Source organism: Diceros bicornis, chromosome 4, assembly GCF_020826845.1.
Source record: "Diceros bicornis minor isolate mBicDic1 chromosome 4, mDicBic1.mat.cur, whole genome shotgun sequence".
NCBI lineage: Eukaryota > Metazoa > Chordata > Mammalia > Perissodactyla > Rhinocerotidae > Diceros > Diceros bicornis.
The window spans coordinates 97,791,315-97,806,727 of record NC_080743.1 but is presented as its reverse complement, the minus strand read 5'-3'; the positions used below and the strand labels follow the sequence as shown (position 1 = coordinate 97,806,727).

General features: G+C 44.2%; 1 protein-coding gene across 1 annotated transcript in view; it reads right to left on the bottom strand.

The window, feature by feature from the left end:
- The window catches only part of ADCY10 (adenylate cyclase 10), a 70,667-nt gene extending 58,550 nt beyond the window's left edge, over positions 1 to 12,117 (bottom strand). The window contains exons 1-7 of the mRNA XM_058540139.1: positions 11,830 to 12,117; positions 11,060 to 11,164; positions 9,837 to 9,875; positions 9,490 to 9,633; positions 7,606 to 7,811; positions 5,827 to 5,923; positions 1,254 to 1,342 (exon numbers count right to left, since the gene is read on the bottom strand). Coding sequence (XP_058396122.1) covers positions 1,254 to 1,342; positions 5,827 to 5,923; positions 7,606 to 7,811; positions 9,490 to 9,633; positions 9,837 to 9,875; positions 11,060 to 11,164; positions 11,830 to 11,977 — 828 coding nt within the window. The 5' untranslated portion in view covers positions 11,978 to 12,117. The remainder of the gene's footprint in view (positions 1 to 1,253; positions 1,343 to 5,826; positions 5,924 to 7,605; positions 7,812 to 9,489; positions 9,634 to 9,836; positions 9,876 to 11,059; positions 11,165 to 11,829) is intronic.
- Positions 12,118 to 15,413: the final 3,296 nt, after the last annotated feature.

Here is a 15,413-nt window from a genome sequence, read left to right as displayed (position 1 = left end):
TGACTCACGGAGACTCTCTTGTATCTCATTCCTGTAGACTTGGCTCTCAGCTGGCTGCAGCTGAAGAAGCAAAATGTATTATTTCTCTAGAAGGGAGGGAGGGAAGAAGGGGGTAGCTTTCTTGAGCTTCAAAAATGTTGAAGAGGGCCGGCCCGTGGCTTAGCAGTTAAGTGCGCACGCTCCGCTGCTGGCGGCCCGGGTTTGGATCCCCGGCGCGCACCGACGCACCGTTTCTCCCGCCATGCTGAGGCCGCGTCCCACATACAGCAACTAGAAGGATGTACAGCTATGACATGCAACTATCTACTGGGGCTTTGGGGGAAAAAATAAATAAATAATAATAAAAAAAATTATTTAAAAAAAAAATGTTGGAGAGTCCAACAATTGCAGGCACTAGAGGGAGTGTTTTTAAATTGGGCTGAAGGTGGAGGGGCGCATTCTGATACCTCTTCAAAACACACCGTGAAGGCAGCTATCCACTGGTCAGGCTTGAGCTACAAAGAATTTCTCCAGGGCACAACTGCATTTTGATGAGATTAAGGATTAAAACAAGCGTATATTACGAGCGCGTATAGCCTGTGCAAAAAATGTAAGGATCAGATAGAATCCTAGCTACATTTCTTACTTTACAACCTCAGGAAAGTTCCTGGCATCTTTCTGGGTCTCAGTTTTCTCATATATAAAATGAGGATAAAGATGTCTACTGAAGACGGTGAAGAATAAATACATGAAACAGTAGAGTGTCTGGCATATGGTGAGTGCTGAGAAATAGTTATAATTCACACGGATTAATACATTTGAGAGAGCCCAGATATAAGCAAATTAAAAGGGAAACTTTCGTGGTTGGAGGTAGTTCTGAGAGTTCGAATTATCTGCATTGTTAACTTTCAAAGCCTAAGATCTAACGCAAGTGACTCAGAGAAACAGTGTACCAATGCTCATCCACTTGATAGTTTTCTGCCATGTGGCATATAGGAAGGGTAACCATATGTTCTTATACACTTGGGACAGTTTGCCCAGCTGTACAAGGCAACACAGTCCTAGTTTATGCCTGTCGTCACAGTGTAATTATGAATAATGCCCCCTTTAACTCTTAAAAGTATCCTGTTTTGAACAATAAATTTTATAGTCACCTACACATGGAGAACGTCAGCTCTACCTCTTTTTATTTCTAGCTACTGGTTTTCTTCATCTTTCCAGCTGTCCAAGATCTCCGACACCCCAAATGCCAACAAATAAAACTATGAAAATACCTGCTTCAGTATGCTCTCCATCACATACTTTTGTAGGGACAACTCTAGTTCAGGATCCGACTCCAGCGTGCACGCAAGCCTCAGGAGCTCTAAGAGGGCAGAAGGAGGGGCAGGCTCAGAAAGGCTGGGCTCTGCAGTGCCAGGGAGAGGAGGCTCCCAGTCCCCATTCCCTCGGGCAGTGGTCTTCACAGTTCAGTCAAGGGACTCTAGGACACCTAGTGGCCAAACAGAGCCAAGGGAAATCCAATGAGAAGTTCTTAGAGGTTGCTGGTTTCCCAAAATTCAGTAGCATGTAGCTCAAAACCCTGTTCCAACTGTCACCACGCTTTGGAACTTGGGGAGATTTTTACCTCCAGACTTGAGCTAAAACGATTGCCACAGGTGATGGGAATGGACAGATGAGGGGATGACAATAGAGGACGATGGTGACAGAAGGAAGGGAATGATAGAGTTGAAAGAGCAGCAGGAGTAAGATTCAGGAGACTGGTTTCTGATCTCAGGTTTGGTACCAACTCACTGTGTGACCCTGGACAAGTCACCTCACTGCCTGCTTGTCTCCAATTTCCTCATCTGGGAAGAAAGCAATGAGATTTCCTTATCCCTATGGTCCCTGTCACTATAATGGTTGAGAGTTCCACACTCTGGAATAACTGCTAGCAGGTGGAAGGAATGAGCTTGAAGAAATCAAAAAATAAGGGAGAGGGGCCGGCCCAGTGGCGCAAGCAGTTAAGTGCATGTGTTCCGCTGTGGCGGCCCGGGGTTCGCCGGTTCGGATCCCGGGCACGCACCAACACACCGCTTGGCAAGCCATGCTGTGGCAGTGTCCCATATAAAGTAGAGGAGGATGGGCATGGATGTTAGCCCAGGGCCAGTCTTCCTCGGCAAAAAGAGGAGGATTGGCAGATGTTAGCTCAGGGCCGATCTTCCTCACAAAAAAAATAATAAATAAGGGAGAAAGAAATGATGATAGGTTTTCAGCAGGGAATAGAATAATGATAATGTGGAAAAAAAATGAGATGAAAAACAAAAATGGAGTCTGAGAGGGATATAAATTAAGAAGCAAATTTAATTTTCAAGTGTTTATTGAGTATATTCAAAACACCATTCTAGGCACTATGTGGGAATAAAAAGGAATTAGGAAACTCGGGCTTTTTCCTGGAGGCACTTACTCATTGAACATTCAAAAGTAACATGTAAAGAAAAGTTAAATAGAAAAAAATAGTTAGGCAAATGGGCTAACAGAACATAAGGACCAGAGAGATTCAGAGGAAGCAGTGGTCATTATGAGCTGGTTTAATCAGCAAGGAGTTCACAGCAGAACTAGAAATTTAACTGGATCTTGAATGACTTACCACATTTTACTAGAAGGATTGAGGAAGGCATGCCCAGCAGGGGGAACTGAGTAGGTTACAGTCAAGAACACGCACAGTAGGTTAAAGGACTGTTCAAGACTCTAGCCTGGCTGGAATCTCATGTGAGTATGGAGGCTAAGAAGGAATGGAGTATGGAGTATGGAGGCTAAGAAGGAATGACAACGAACAGACTGTGGAGAGAGGACAGGAGCTCAGGAAGAGAGCGAGAGTTGTAAAGCCCAGACCATTACAGTGGCAATGGTTATGGAGATGGATGTGAGCCAGTTGTAGAATAAAGAATTTGGCTGGTCTTTGTTCCTGGTACCGGGGAGGTAATTTCTAAATCTTTGGAATTTTCCAAGTAATAGGATGGTCTTTCTTATTCATGGTGGGCCCTTTGGACCACACCTGAATTTATGCTAATTAGATGACTCAGGATGGGGGCTGGTCACACTGGAAGGACCAACCATGTGATGAGAGGGTTGGGGCTTTGAGCTGTGTGATAAGAGCCTGACCTCCTGACCTCTGAGGAGGGAAAGGGGACAGAAGATTGAGTTCAACCATGTGGCCTATGATTCAGTTCAATCATGCCTCTTTAATAAAATCCCAATAAAAACTCTAGACACCCAAAGCTCAGGCGAGCTTCCCTGGTTGGTAACAATACACGGATGTGCAGGGAGGGAGATGTGTGCTGAGGATACAGAAGCTTCATGTTTGGGACTCTCCCAGACCTCACCCTATGTGTCTCTTTATGTGGCTTGTCCTGGTTTATATCCTTTACAATAAAACTATAATCATAAGCGTAGCACTCCCTGAGTTCTGGGAGTCATCACTGCAACCTGAGGGCACTGTGGGAACTTTTGGATTTACCCAGTTTGTCAAAAGTGCAGCTAGCCTGATGATCCCAGAGCTTGCGGCAGGTGTCTGAAGTGAGGGGAGTTTGTGGAGGACTCAACCTACGAAATCTGTACCAGCTCCAGGAATTTAGTGCCAGAATTGCATTGCAGTATTAAGGTGCCCCAAATAAGGCCTGAAGAAGCCCTTAGTTGAAGGCATCATTAAGATCTAGGAGATGGTATGGAGTAGTGCTCAAGGAGTGTCAGTCCTCTTTGTCCATCTCTGGAGCTCTTGGGTTCTTGGCCTATCCTGGTCAGTTTTCCTACAGTTCCTCCCCGGGCCCCCCTCCCACCCCATTACCTATTGCAGCTTTGTGAAAGTACAAATTACCATTTGTAATGTTCAAAATATTCAAGACCTATACAGAAATGATGAGAGAGAATGTAACAGAAGAAAACCTGAAAAAGTCCTGTAACCTTTTCTTTCCTTTCTTCTTTTTCTTTTCTCCTTAATTGGAACTTTATGCACTATCACCTACAATTATCTTCAGCAGTTTCCGTTCTCCCCTAGGGCCCAGTTTCTGGTGACACAGGAGGATTGATGGATGGAAAACGGGACCTCCTGCTGCAGATGAAGATACCAGCTGTTGCGGCACCAGAACGCCTGGGACCCTCGTCCGGGACCCTCACATAACTGCCCCACCAGGTGTCTGCGGTCATGTAGACAGCACATTCTTTCCCATGAATTTCCCTTTAAAAACCCTAACTGCTAGTGCTTCGGGAGGACAGTGGAGTTTTGGGGCAAAAGCTGGCCACATCCTCATTTGCTAGCAAATTATTAAATTTTCCCTTTCTTTTCCTCAATCCCTTGTCGTGTTCATTGATTCGGCTACAGTGACAAGGTCTTGGTTTTTGGCAACAAGAAGAATCATTCAAAGATGTTTCTGAAGTTTCTAGTTTGGATGAGGAAAGAGTTTTTAGGGAAAGATAAATAGCTTAGAGTTTAGACATTGTTGAAATAAATTTCTAGGCCCAAGATGGAGCTTCTCCCTGCCCAGGTGCCACCTCAGCAAATTGAAAGTTGGAGGACTTTCACATCCCTGTAAATGCTCCACTTGACCAGAAATGCAGAATATCCAGTCAGCCAGTCACCAAACGCCAAGCCAACTCTGGGCCTTCTCACCCCAAACAAGGACTCTGTGGCCCCAGCCAATCAGATATTCTCTATTTGTCTCTTCCTTCTTCTTTATTTTTCATCCTATAAAAGCTTCTTCTCTTCTACCCCATCTTGTTCTCTGAAAGGAGACTGTCCACTTTATGAAGTGTTAAATACAGTTTGTTTGTATCACCTAAAATGTCTTCTTTAATCATTTTTTAACAACATGTTCATGTTGGAGTGCCTGTTGGATGTCCAGTGAAGACAGCCCAGAGCTCTAGATTCTATGAGTCTAGAATTCAGGACACAAGTCAGGGCTGAAATCTGGCAGTTAGGGCTGGGCAACATGCAAACCTTGAGAGCAGTGCCTCCTTACACTTCGTGCCCTAGGCTCCTGCTTTCCTCAGCCTGGTCCCAGCCCTGGGAGTCACAGGGAAGTCAGGCATGGAACAAGCATGCTGCAATAGGTGAGCAGGGAAGACTAGAGGGCCCAGGAGAGATCTCTGGACTCACCAACATTTAACGAATGGGAAGGAGACAAAGCCAAGGGCACTGAAAACGGATGGTTTGAGGGGTAAAAGCAAAACTAGGCAAGAATATTCTTGAACCCAAGGAAAGAGGAGAAGGTAGTGTGCAGAAAAAGAGAGTAATCTAAGGCCAACCACCTAGGATGAGGCCTGAGGAGAGGTCACTTGTTTGGCAAGCTGATGGCCATTAGTGGCCTTGCCATAAACAGTCTCAATACATAGGAGGAGAGGTGGATAGAAGCTAGATGTCAGGGGCTCAAGACTGAAAAGCAGGTGAGCACATGTCCCCTGAGGCACATGCAATCAATGTCTATTGGGTGAATAAATAAACGAGAGGATAGACGAAGAGGCACAGACATACAGATTACTCTTTTGAGAAGTTTGTTGGTGAAGGTTAGGAGGGGAAAGTAGGGTTTATAGAAGTTTCATTTTTTCTTTTAGCATGGGGGAGTCTTATAAATGTTTGGAAGATGCGAGAAAGGAGTCATTGCCAAGGGAGGGGGAGAGGGCCCGAGGAGGGTTGTGCTTAGCACTGCTCTTGTGGGGAATGAGAGGGAGGTCCTCTGTGTGTGTGCGAAGGACTGGGAGCTGTATTGAGGAGGCCGTCACTTGTAATACAACCCTTGGCATTGGCGTAAGACCCTACTACACCTCTACACTGGTAGAGGCAAAGGCTACTGTCGGAGTACGGAGGGTACTTACTTTTGTGGTCACCAGAAGGATAATAATCCATGAAAGTCATACACTTTGTGAAAAACTCATCAAAGTTAAAAGTAGGGGGTGGTTTTAAGAAATTAACCTAAATTTAAAAAAAAGAGAGAAGTTTTTGGTTATTCTGAGGGTTGTCTGGTCCTTGGAATGTAATTTCACAACAGAAAGGGCAGGGAGTATGCTTTTGAATGTCCTGGATACGATCAACAGAGACTGGCATACTTAAACAATGAAGATCTTTAATTTGGATGTGATTACATTAACAATTTCTCCAATTAGTCGTTAACATCTCAATCTTCCTATGTATCAGAGGGCCGTTCCAGGGGGCTAATCTATATACTTTTCCACTCTTAGAACCCTCTTTTTTTTTTTTCCTTCCTAACATTTTAATTCAAATAAAACCTGGTTAAACTGTACACCGTTTCTTTCTTATAAGTTTAAAAGGACAAAGGGGGCTGATGCCCCAAAAGGTCTGAGGAACATCACCAGTAATAAGATTCATATTAGATCACGAACCCCACGACACGACACATGGAGAACGGCACAGCCTCATTTCTCTGGTATTCTTGCCCAAAAAGTGGATGACCTTAGTCCAATAATGAGGAAATACGAGGCAGAACCAAACAGAGGGACAGTCAACAAAATAACTCCTCCTGGAGCCACGGTCATAAAAGAGAAGGAAAAACTGAAGAACTGTTGTCACAGGTTGCAGGAGCCTAAGTGAAAATGACAGCAAAGCATGGCATGAGATCATGGAGAGACGCTGGAGCGCCCACTGAGCACATTAGTGGGGAAACTGGCGAAACCCAAATAAGGCCCCTAACTAGGGAAAGTATTGACCAACGTTAACGTTCTGGTTCTGACTGTTGCACACTGCTTATGAGAGATGTTAACACCCAGGGAAGCTGGGCAAGGGAAATATGGAAATTCTATTAGTTTTGAACTTTTCTGTGAGTCTAAAATTAATTAAAAATTAAAACAATTTTTAAAGGCAGAGGAATGATTGAAGAAGCTGGGAAACAGGGCGTTGTGATCAGCTGGCTGGGTCACGCAGCCTGGATGTGTAGCACAGGAAGAGAGAGTGTGAGGGTTGTACCGGAGGGGTGTGAGGGTTGTAGACTGAGGCAGTGTAGGAGGGCCTCTCATCTTTGCCAGCGTCTGCGTGGATTCTCCATCTTTTCTTTCCATGTGCCCTGCAGTCCCATTCCTGGTTCAGCTAGCAGCGCTCTCCTCCCCTTTACACGCTCCCAAAACACAGTTTCTCTAATTGGCCATATTCCAAAGACTGTTCTGCTTGCAGTCAGTCTTCAATTTAGCCAGGTTTCCCACTAGGCAAGGCTACAGGAGCAGTCTCTTCCCTCACTAGACTTTGCTGCCCCGCCTGCCTCCAATCCTCACACTCAGAGACCCCTCGCCCTGAGGTAGGAGGGCGTCGAGCAGGGAAAGTGAGGGAAATGGCAGCCCTCAAAACTACAACCCTCTGCCCCAGAGGATAGTCCAGAGGCCCTTCCTACTTTTTAAGCAAGGACACCAGCTCCCCAAAAGGCCTAATACCCAAATCTCACATCCTTAGTCACCACAGAGAAGCCTGAACATTTCCTCTTGAGTTCACCAGGCTTGGGCTCTCCCAGAGGAGGCCTCTGGACGAAGGCCTTGTACGTCTAACCCAGACTGAGCCACCCGAGTCTCCAGTCCAGGAGCCCCGCGGCCTTCCGGACAGGGCCTGGCGCAGACCTGCAGAACCTCCTGCAGCGGCAGCATCCCCCCTACCTTCACTGCTCTCCGATCTGGGATCTTCTCAATTTCAATCATGCTCCGGTCACACAGCTGCCAGCAGTTTGGTGACAGAATGACATCGTTCATCTGCGCCATGTTCTGTGCGAGGCGCACGTCATCCACCGCCTGACCCATCACCAGAAAGTAGTTGCGTGTGTCATCCCCAAAGACCAACATGGTGATGTGGCCGGCAGACAGTCCTGGCGAGAAGGCAAGCAGTGGGTTTGTACAGGGGGTTCTGGGTTATTCCCCAGCAGCACGCGGTCTTAGAAAAATCAGAGTCTTGGCGTGACTGTAGTAGCTCAAAGCAAAATCTCGTTTCTAAAATTTTACATGGGAATCTGGGCCCAGGCCTGTCCAAACTCCTCTTCTCCCAAAGCTAGGAAGTTGGCTACTAGTTTTCACCTTTCTGTGACATTTATCTCCCTAGATGGCCCTATCAGTCCCCACAGTTATTTTATCTTTTCTCCCATTTGTTTATACTTAAGGGCAACAGGGAATAACAGAAAAATTTTAATGATTTCTGTTTGCGGAGGATTTGCATTTTATCAGAGTTGAGGCTTTAACTAAAAAAAAAAAAAAAAAAAACTCCCTTAAGGTCAAATTTCAGGTAACAGCCAGAGGAGAAAAGGAGGGGGAAGAGGAGCAGGCCCTTTGACAGGTAGGTGTCCCATCCTAACAATGTGGCCTCACACTGTTTTCAAGTTGGGAGCTGAAGGTTTTGGTACCAGAGCAAAAGAAGACAGAATGTTGTAAAATAGGACATGTTCATAAAACGTATGTAGAAATCAACTGTAAGTGACACATGGTTCTTTTAAATGACTGTGTTAACATAACCAAAACTTGTTTTTTATCTTTGCTCTCTTCTCTGCTTATCTGTCAAGGATGATTTCCCCTGATACGGTTTATTTTCCCTCTGAAACCCACTGATGCTTAGACTCATTAAAGAAAAGGTCCTGGCACCACCTCTGTGACAACCAATCAGCATGCACATGAAGGGTTTGGGCCCCATCAGTCTCAAGAAGGATAATACACCAGACTCTCTAGGTGTTAACTTGGAAAAGATATTAGTATTATAACAACTTTGATTTTTTTCAACAGAAGATTTAACTTATTTGGAAATTTTGAATAACCTAAAGAAAGCTGAGAAACAGTTAATTGGATAATTCTGACACTTCAGAATTCTAAGTTTACACAGTTTAGTCAGGCAGAAGCTAACAGCAACAGCACCAACTATAACTCCTCATTTGCACCTCTCAGTCTCCTTCCTCACCTGTGAAATGGATACCATGATGCCTTCACCTCAGGACTTCGGTGAAATGAAAATGACATAATGCGTGTAATGCCTGCACCACAGTATGGAAACACGTGATTGCTATTCTACACATGAACTGAAGAAGCCCTCTGTGAAGCTGGATCTGTGTTGCGGGCTGCCCCTTCAGCTCTTCTCGAACACCATTTTTATGAAGTGGGGGATGACCAGTCTTATGACACTGCTGCATCCATGTAATCACTAGCTACTCTCCATTGTACTTACTGATACACATTGTGGACAGCAGCAAGACCTAATAATAACAACAATGGTAGTAACAGTAAAGACTGTTTTGTGGAGTAGTTACTATGTGCCAGGTACTATACTAACTACTTAAATTTACTTTTTGTAAGAGCCTCTGAGGTAGATGTTAGGATTTGCCCGAATTCTCTTAACTGGTAATGAGGGAGCCAAAATCCACATTCTGGTTAGCCTAATTCCAAAGTTGAAGCCACGATGGTGGGCTGAGCCACTATGTTCCACTGTTTTCTCTGGGAGAGAGATGCCTCAGGAGTCAGGACCCATGTTCAGACTGCTGTAGCACCTCTTCTTTCTCAAAAGCTTACCTATCTTGACCCGGACGTCCAGGCCTTCTTCAGACTCCTGCGTCTCAAACAACCCGTGGATCTCCAGGCTACATTTAATCACCACCGTGATGATGTCTTTCAGGTGCTTTCGCTCCACCTTCCACAGGGCCAGCAGTGCGTCACCTTGAAGAGACGGGTACACCGGGGTGGGGGCTCTCGACCTGCCCTGGGGATCAGTCTATTTTGTGTGAAATCTGCTCAGAGAGTTCCTCAAACATTCCTCAGCCCGGTCTCCGGGCCAGTGCTCTCCCTGAGATGCCGCCTTTCCCAGCGCACAGGCACCTCAGCCCTCCTTTCTTACCCTCCCGTCTCAGGAAACCCCATACCTGCAAATTTTATGATGTCTCCTCCAAAAATCAACACTTCTGGAAAAATAAGAAAATAAGTTAAATCAAATTCTGATTTCTTAAAGCTGATAAGAAGAATTCCTTCTTCATCAGTGGAATAGAATTAGTGAAGAGAACAGCAATTCAGAGAAGAGACTTATACTAAAGACGTCATCTCAGACGAGTCACTGCAGCCCAGTTGAGTCTGTCTCTTCGACTGTACAGTGAGGGCATTGACTGGATTATGCACCTGCTCCGCTTCTGTGAGTGGAAAGATGGGAAAGAGGAGGGGGGATTTCTGCGAGGCCTGAGGACAGCTACTCTGCTCCCATGATAATGGAACGCTTTCTGCTGGTCAATACACGTCATGAGCTGGGGCTCGAGTGAGGGTGGGCAAGTGGACGAGTGACAGGACTCCCTAAAAACTGAGAATCAGAAAACTGGGAAACCACAAGTATGCTCAACCTGGGTTTTGTTTATTACCAACTTGCATTTTGCTTATTTAGGTTTTATGACATAAATGGACACTTTTTTCTCTTACCTATGCATCATCACAAATTCGTGGAGCACTGTTGTGCTGAATGCCATGCAAAAAGGAATTAGATAACAGTTTCTGCTGTTAAGGAGTAGCAAATTTTGTCTAGTGGGTGGTATTAAGACATTATGAGAGAACTTAGAGCCTGATAAAAGGCTGGCCCTAAAGTTGACCTTAATAGAGTAAGTCCTTTTCTTCATGAATAGTTCAAATTAATAATGCAACAAGATGTTAGGCAGAGGTTGGAAAGGAGACCAGACTTTGCAGTCAGCTGTAAGTGCTTCAGAATCCATCATCAGGAGACAAATCACTGCGGAGTTAATTATAAACCACTCATCTATTCAGACAGCCTTCTCTTCCTGACTGTTTGGGTTATAGTGATGCTGGCTCCTTTGAATTATTGAATATAACCAAAAGTATGACTACCACAGTTCTTTTAAAAGTAGTCTCTACTTCGGCCTTTTAACTAACGCCAAGCCTTCTTTCCTTTAAATCGTCTGTATTAGCGATGTCTGATTACATTCCTTCACTCATACTGTATTACAGTCAAAAAAGACTGGTTTCATACACATTTCATGGGGAAAGTGAAGAGTGCTAAGCAAGAGTACTCTAGCAGGCTGTAACCAACAAATACTGGAAAACAATGAACTGAAACATTCTTAAGCCAGAAGTCCCCAGTGACACTCACTCTCCACTATGGCACTTATGTAGCGGTTGAGGATCTCCACCAGCTGCTCGGCCCCTCGGTCCATGTACATGGCTGTGCTGAACTTCTCCGTCATTGCTGTAAAACCTGTAATAAATGTGCAGCTCATCTCCCTGGCTGCTTGGAGGAACCAAACAGAGCCAGGAGAAGAGGACCACACTGGAGGGCAGTGGGTCTCAGCTTTTAAGAACTGGCAGGGTTTCTTCTTAATGGTCTTTGTGGCTGGTCAAGTGTCAGATATGCAGCCTCCTCTATCTAAGTTTGTTATGTTAGGGGTCAGGGAAATGTGCCTCCAAATTTCTCAATTTGTACAGGGATGACTGTGGCTCCTTTAACTGGGTATAGAACTTCCATTCCATGCTAATAAAAACACACAAAACTCGAACATTTCTGAAGAGCTGACAAGTTGACTGTCAAGATGTAAACAACACCTGGAGACCATTTCCTGAGGTCAGCTTTGCCTGGGGCGTGTGTGGGGCTTAGGGGCTTGAGTCAGTGAAGTTGGGCAGGGACACTGGGGCCTGACGTTCCACGCGTGGAACTTGGGTATCTTTAAACATTTACCCAGACTGGACATGCTGGCTAAGGGAAGATGAGAGAAAGCTCGGTCCACAGGCTGTTTTCTCAGTGGGAATATCTGCTGTAACAGCGCAAAAGCTGAAAATGGCAGCTCCACTCTGCAATCAAGCTGTGTGTGTGATTCTGATGCAAGCCTGCTGTTCACCTACGTTAAACATCCCTTTTGTGCTTGCCTGAAATATCAACAAACATCAAGACTCCATCAAAATAATCCACAGAAGGCCGCTCTGGGGAGAAATCTCCATAGACAATGAGGTCCGGTAAATGAGCTGCTATTCTGATGATGGCCTGGTCCTGAGATTCTTCTCTTCGAGTGTTCATGTTCAAGGCAAATGTTCAGGACTTTATGGTCACAGCAAACAGTCCCCTAACAGACCTGCTAGAAATAAAAGCTGAGAATGGAGGAAATCTGACTTATAGTCATTCACTCACTTTCGTATTTATTTCTCTCCATTTGCTTTGTTCTAACCTGTGGACTGCTTATTTCAGTGATGACTGAGTGAGGATAATGCCTGAGTTGTCGAGTCATACTCCAAAAGGGCGAATTTTCTACTCAGAGGGGAACCCCTCACAAACTAGGCCTCCAACCTTGAACAGCTGTTGCATAAACGAGCACAATTATGACAGGTTGGGGTAAAAGAAGGTAGCTGAATGGGTCCACCCGTTTTCATGAAGGGGTAAGCCCTCCACGTGCAACTCCTGGTGTAGAGGGGCCAGCAGCATTGACACTTGGTCTAGGACCCTGTCCTCCTGTCCTCGGGTTTCCTCTTCCCCTCCACCTCCCTTTTGGTCTCTCATCTTTGCTCCCTCCTTTTTGAAAATTAAAGTGTAGACGTGAGTTTATGTCTGTGAATATTTATATAAAGGTGAGTAGCAAAGTGGAGTATTATATATAAGCAAGCGATTAAGTGTATTAAGGTAGAGTTTTAAACAAATAGAGGGAAAGAATTCAAAGGTGTGTGTAAGGCTTTAAACTGTAAGTGGAAGGAAATGTTGAAATTTTAATTTGCTACCTAGTTAGTTCTGAGGAAATTTAGGATCTCCCAAAGCCTTCCTTTAGCTGCTGGGGCGGATTAAATGCTCACGCTTGAATGCTGTGCAAATCATGCTCTCCCACCTGAAGAGGAATAGCGTCCTCCACTTTCTCAGAGCAATCCAGCTTCCTGGGATGGGTGATGCAGAGAAAAAGAGCAACTGCTACTGACCCACAGGGAGCACCTGGTCAGTCATTTTAACCAGAGAGAGGCCATATTGGGACGGAGTGTCAGAAGGAAACAGTGAGACAGTTGATAGATATCTTAGACTTAGGAAAGCATTTTTTAAAAAAAATCAGGGAAAACATTAGTATATTTAACAGACAAACTTTAAAACGTATAGAAACCTTTAAAACTGAGTACTAAATATGAGGTATTAAATAACCTCTAAAAGGAAAAGCCCTGGCAAGTGCAAATGTTAAGAAGTGAACAAAAGATAGAGAAACATGTAACTAAGTTTGAAAAAAAAAAAAGGGAGCCTAAAAACTCAAGAAAAACCCCAGCATATACCAGGAACAGCCAACAGATAGCAAGTAAATCATTTCAGATAGTGAATTTGGTAAGTGTTATATGAACTTATAAGAAGGGTGTGAGAAAATTGAACGCCCAGAATGAGCTGAGACTTAGGAATAAGGGAGAAGTTAAGAAAACCTAGAGGGATTTTTTGACTTTATTGAAAACAAGGGAATGAATAAAAGAGAAATAAAGACTAAGCTTAAATATGATGTACTACACACTCCTCTTTTGTTTCTGCCTTCTCCACTGTGGAGTATTGAAAAGTATAATAAATATTGCTAAGAAGGAATTGAAGTCCAAAATAGGAAAGTGGTGATAAAACCCCCGGGCACTTTAAATAAATTCCAGTAGCCAGCCCCAGATAAGCTACATCCACAAGTATGAAAGAACTGACAGATGAAATGTCTGTAATCTCAATGAAGAATGAGAGGTGGGCTGGAAAACCAGAGATGGGCACCTTCTCTTCTGATTTTCAAAAGAGGAGGCTACGTGTGGATTCCAGAACACATGGACTGGTAAATACGATGTATCAATCGATGCAAGCGAGGTTATGCTTCATTAACAAATAACTTTCACACCCTGGTGGCTTGAATAAGAAAGGCTTGTTTTTTGTCCATGTCTTGCTCATGCTCCGTGTCCGTTGTAGGTTGGCAGAGGCTCTGCTCCATTGCTGCCTTCACTTTGGGACCCAGCCTGGGACATTCTGGCTGCCAAGACAGTGGGAAAAGAGGACTCGAAGGGGGAGACTCATTCTTCAAGTGTTCTCCAGAAGTGACACTCTTTACTTCCACTCACAGTACATTGGCCAAAGCAAGTTGTGCAGACACAGTTAATCTCAGGTGAGTGGGCACGTGCAGTCCTACCATGTGTGCAGTGGAAAGACAGCTGCAATATTTGTCATAGTCCAAATACTAGATAACATGTGAGCACTTAGGTCAGCAAGAGGTGATTAAAAGGAGTCAAAATGGGTTCAGAGCCAAGAACAAACCAGCCTTATTTCCTTCTTTGAAGAGTTATTAAACTTTTAAACCAAGAGAACGCTATAGATAAAGTATATCTTGACCTGAGCAAGACATTTGGCCAAATGTCTCACATCTTTGTGGATAAGATACAAAATTATAGGATTGATAAAAATATAGTTAGCTGGTTAACAATCCTCCCTAAAGGATACTGATTCGCATTCTAGTGTCCACTCAGAGAGAGGCCTCCATGGGTGGGCTAGAGGATTTAGGTAGAAGGGAGAGCCAATGCACTGAATGACAGAATCAGGATCTTAAAATATCTTAATTGACCGAAATAACAATGAAACTTCAGAATAAATGCAAAGTGCTATATTTAGAATTTTAACACAGTCATATGCATAAGCGCGTGGTGTGAAAAACTAGATTTACTGCAAATTCAATGCTATCTTTTTATATTTTTTTTGTGAGGAAGATCGGCCCTGAGCTAACATCTGCCAATCCTCCTCGTTTTTTTTTGCTGAGAAAGACTGGCCCTGGGCTAACATCCATGCCCATCTTCCTCTACTTATATGGGACGCCGCCACAGCATGGCTTGACAAGTGGTGCGTTGGTGTGCGCCCAGGATCCAAACCAGCAAACTCCTGGCCGCCGCAGCGGAGCGTGTACGCACTTAACTGCTTGTGCCACCAGGCTGGCCCCTCAATGCTATCTTTTAAAAAACTTTATTACTGAAGCATATGTGCAGAAAAATGCACAATTCATAAAAGTATTGCTGGATGAATTATTATAAAGTGAACAAGTCCATGTAATCCCTACTCACATCAAGAAAGAGGACATTACCAGCACTGCAGAAGCCCCTTTCACGCCATCTCTCAGTCACTCCCCCTCTCTGCTGCCCAAAGGTAACCTCTCTCCAGATTTCCAACAGCATAGATCACCTTTACCAGTTTTAAACTTTGTATAAATGGAATCATACTATGTATATTCTTTTGGGTTTTTTTCCTCAAATGTCTGTGATATTCATCTGTGTTGTTGTGTGTATATCAACTGTTCATTTTCAGTGCTGTACAGTATTCCATTACTCGATTATACCACACAGTATTTATCCATTCTACTATTGATCTGTGGGTTGTTTCCAGTTTTAGGATATTAGTAATAATGCTGCTAAGAACATTCTTGTACATGTACTTTGGTGAACGTATGTATGCATTTCGCTTGGGCATATACCTAGGAGTGGAATTGGTG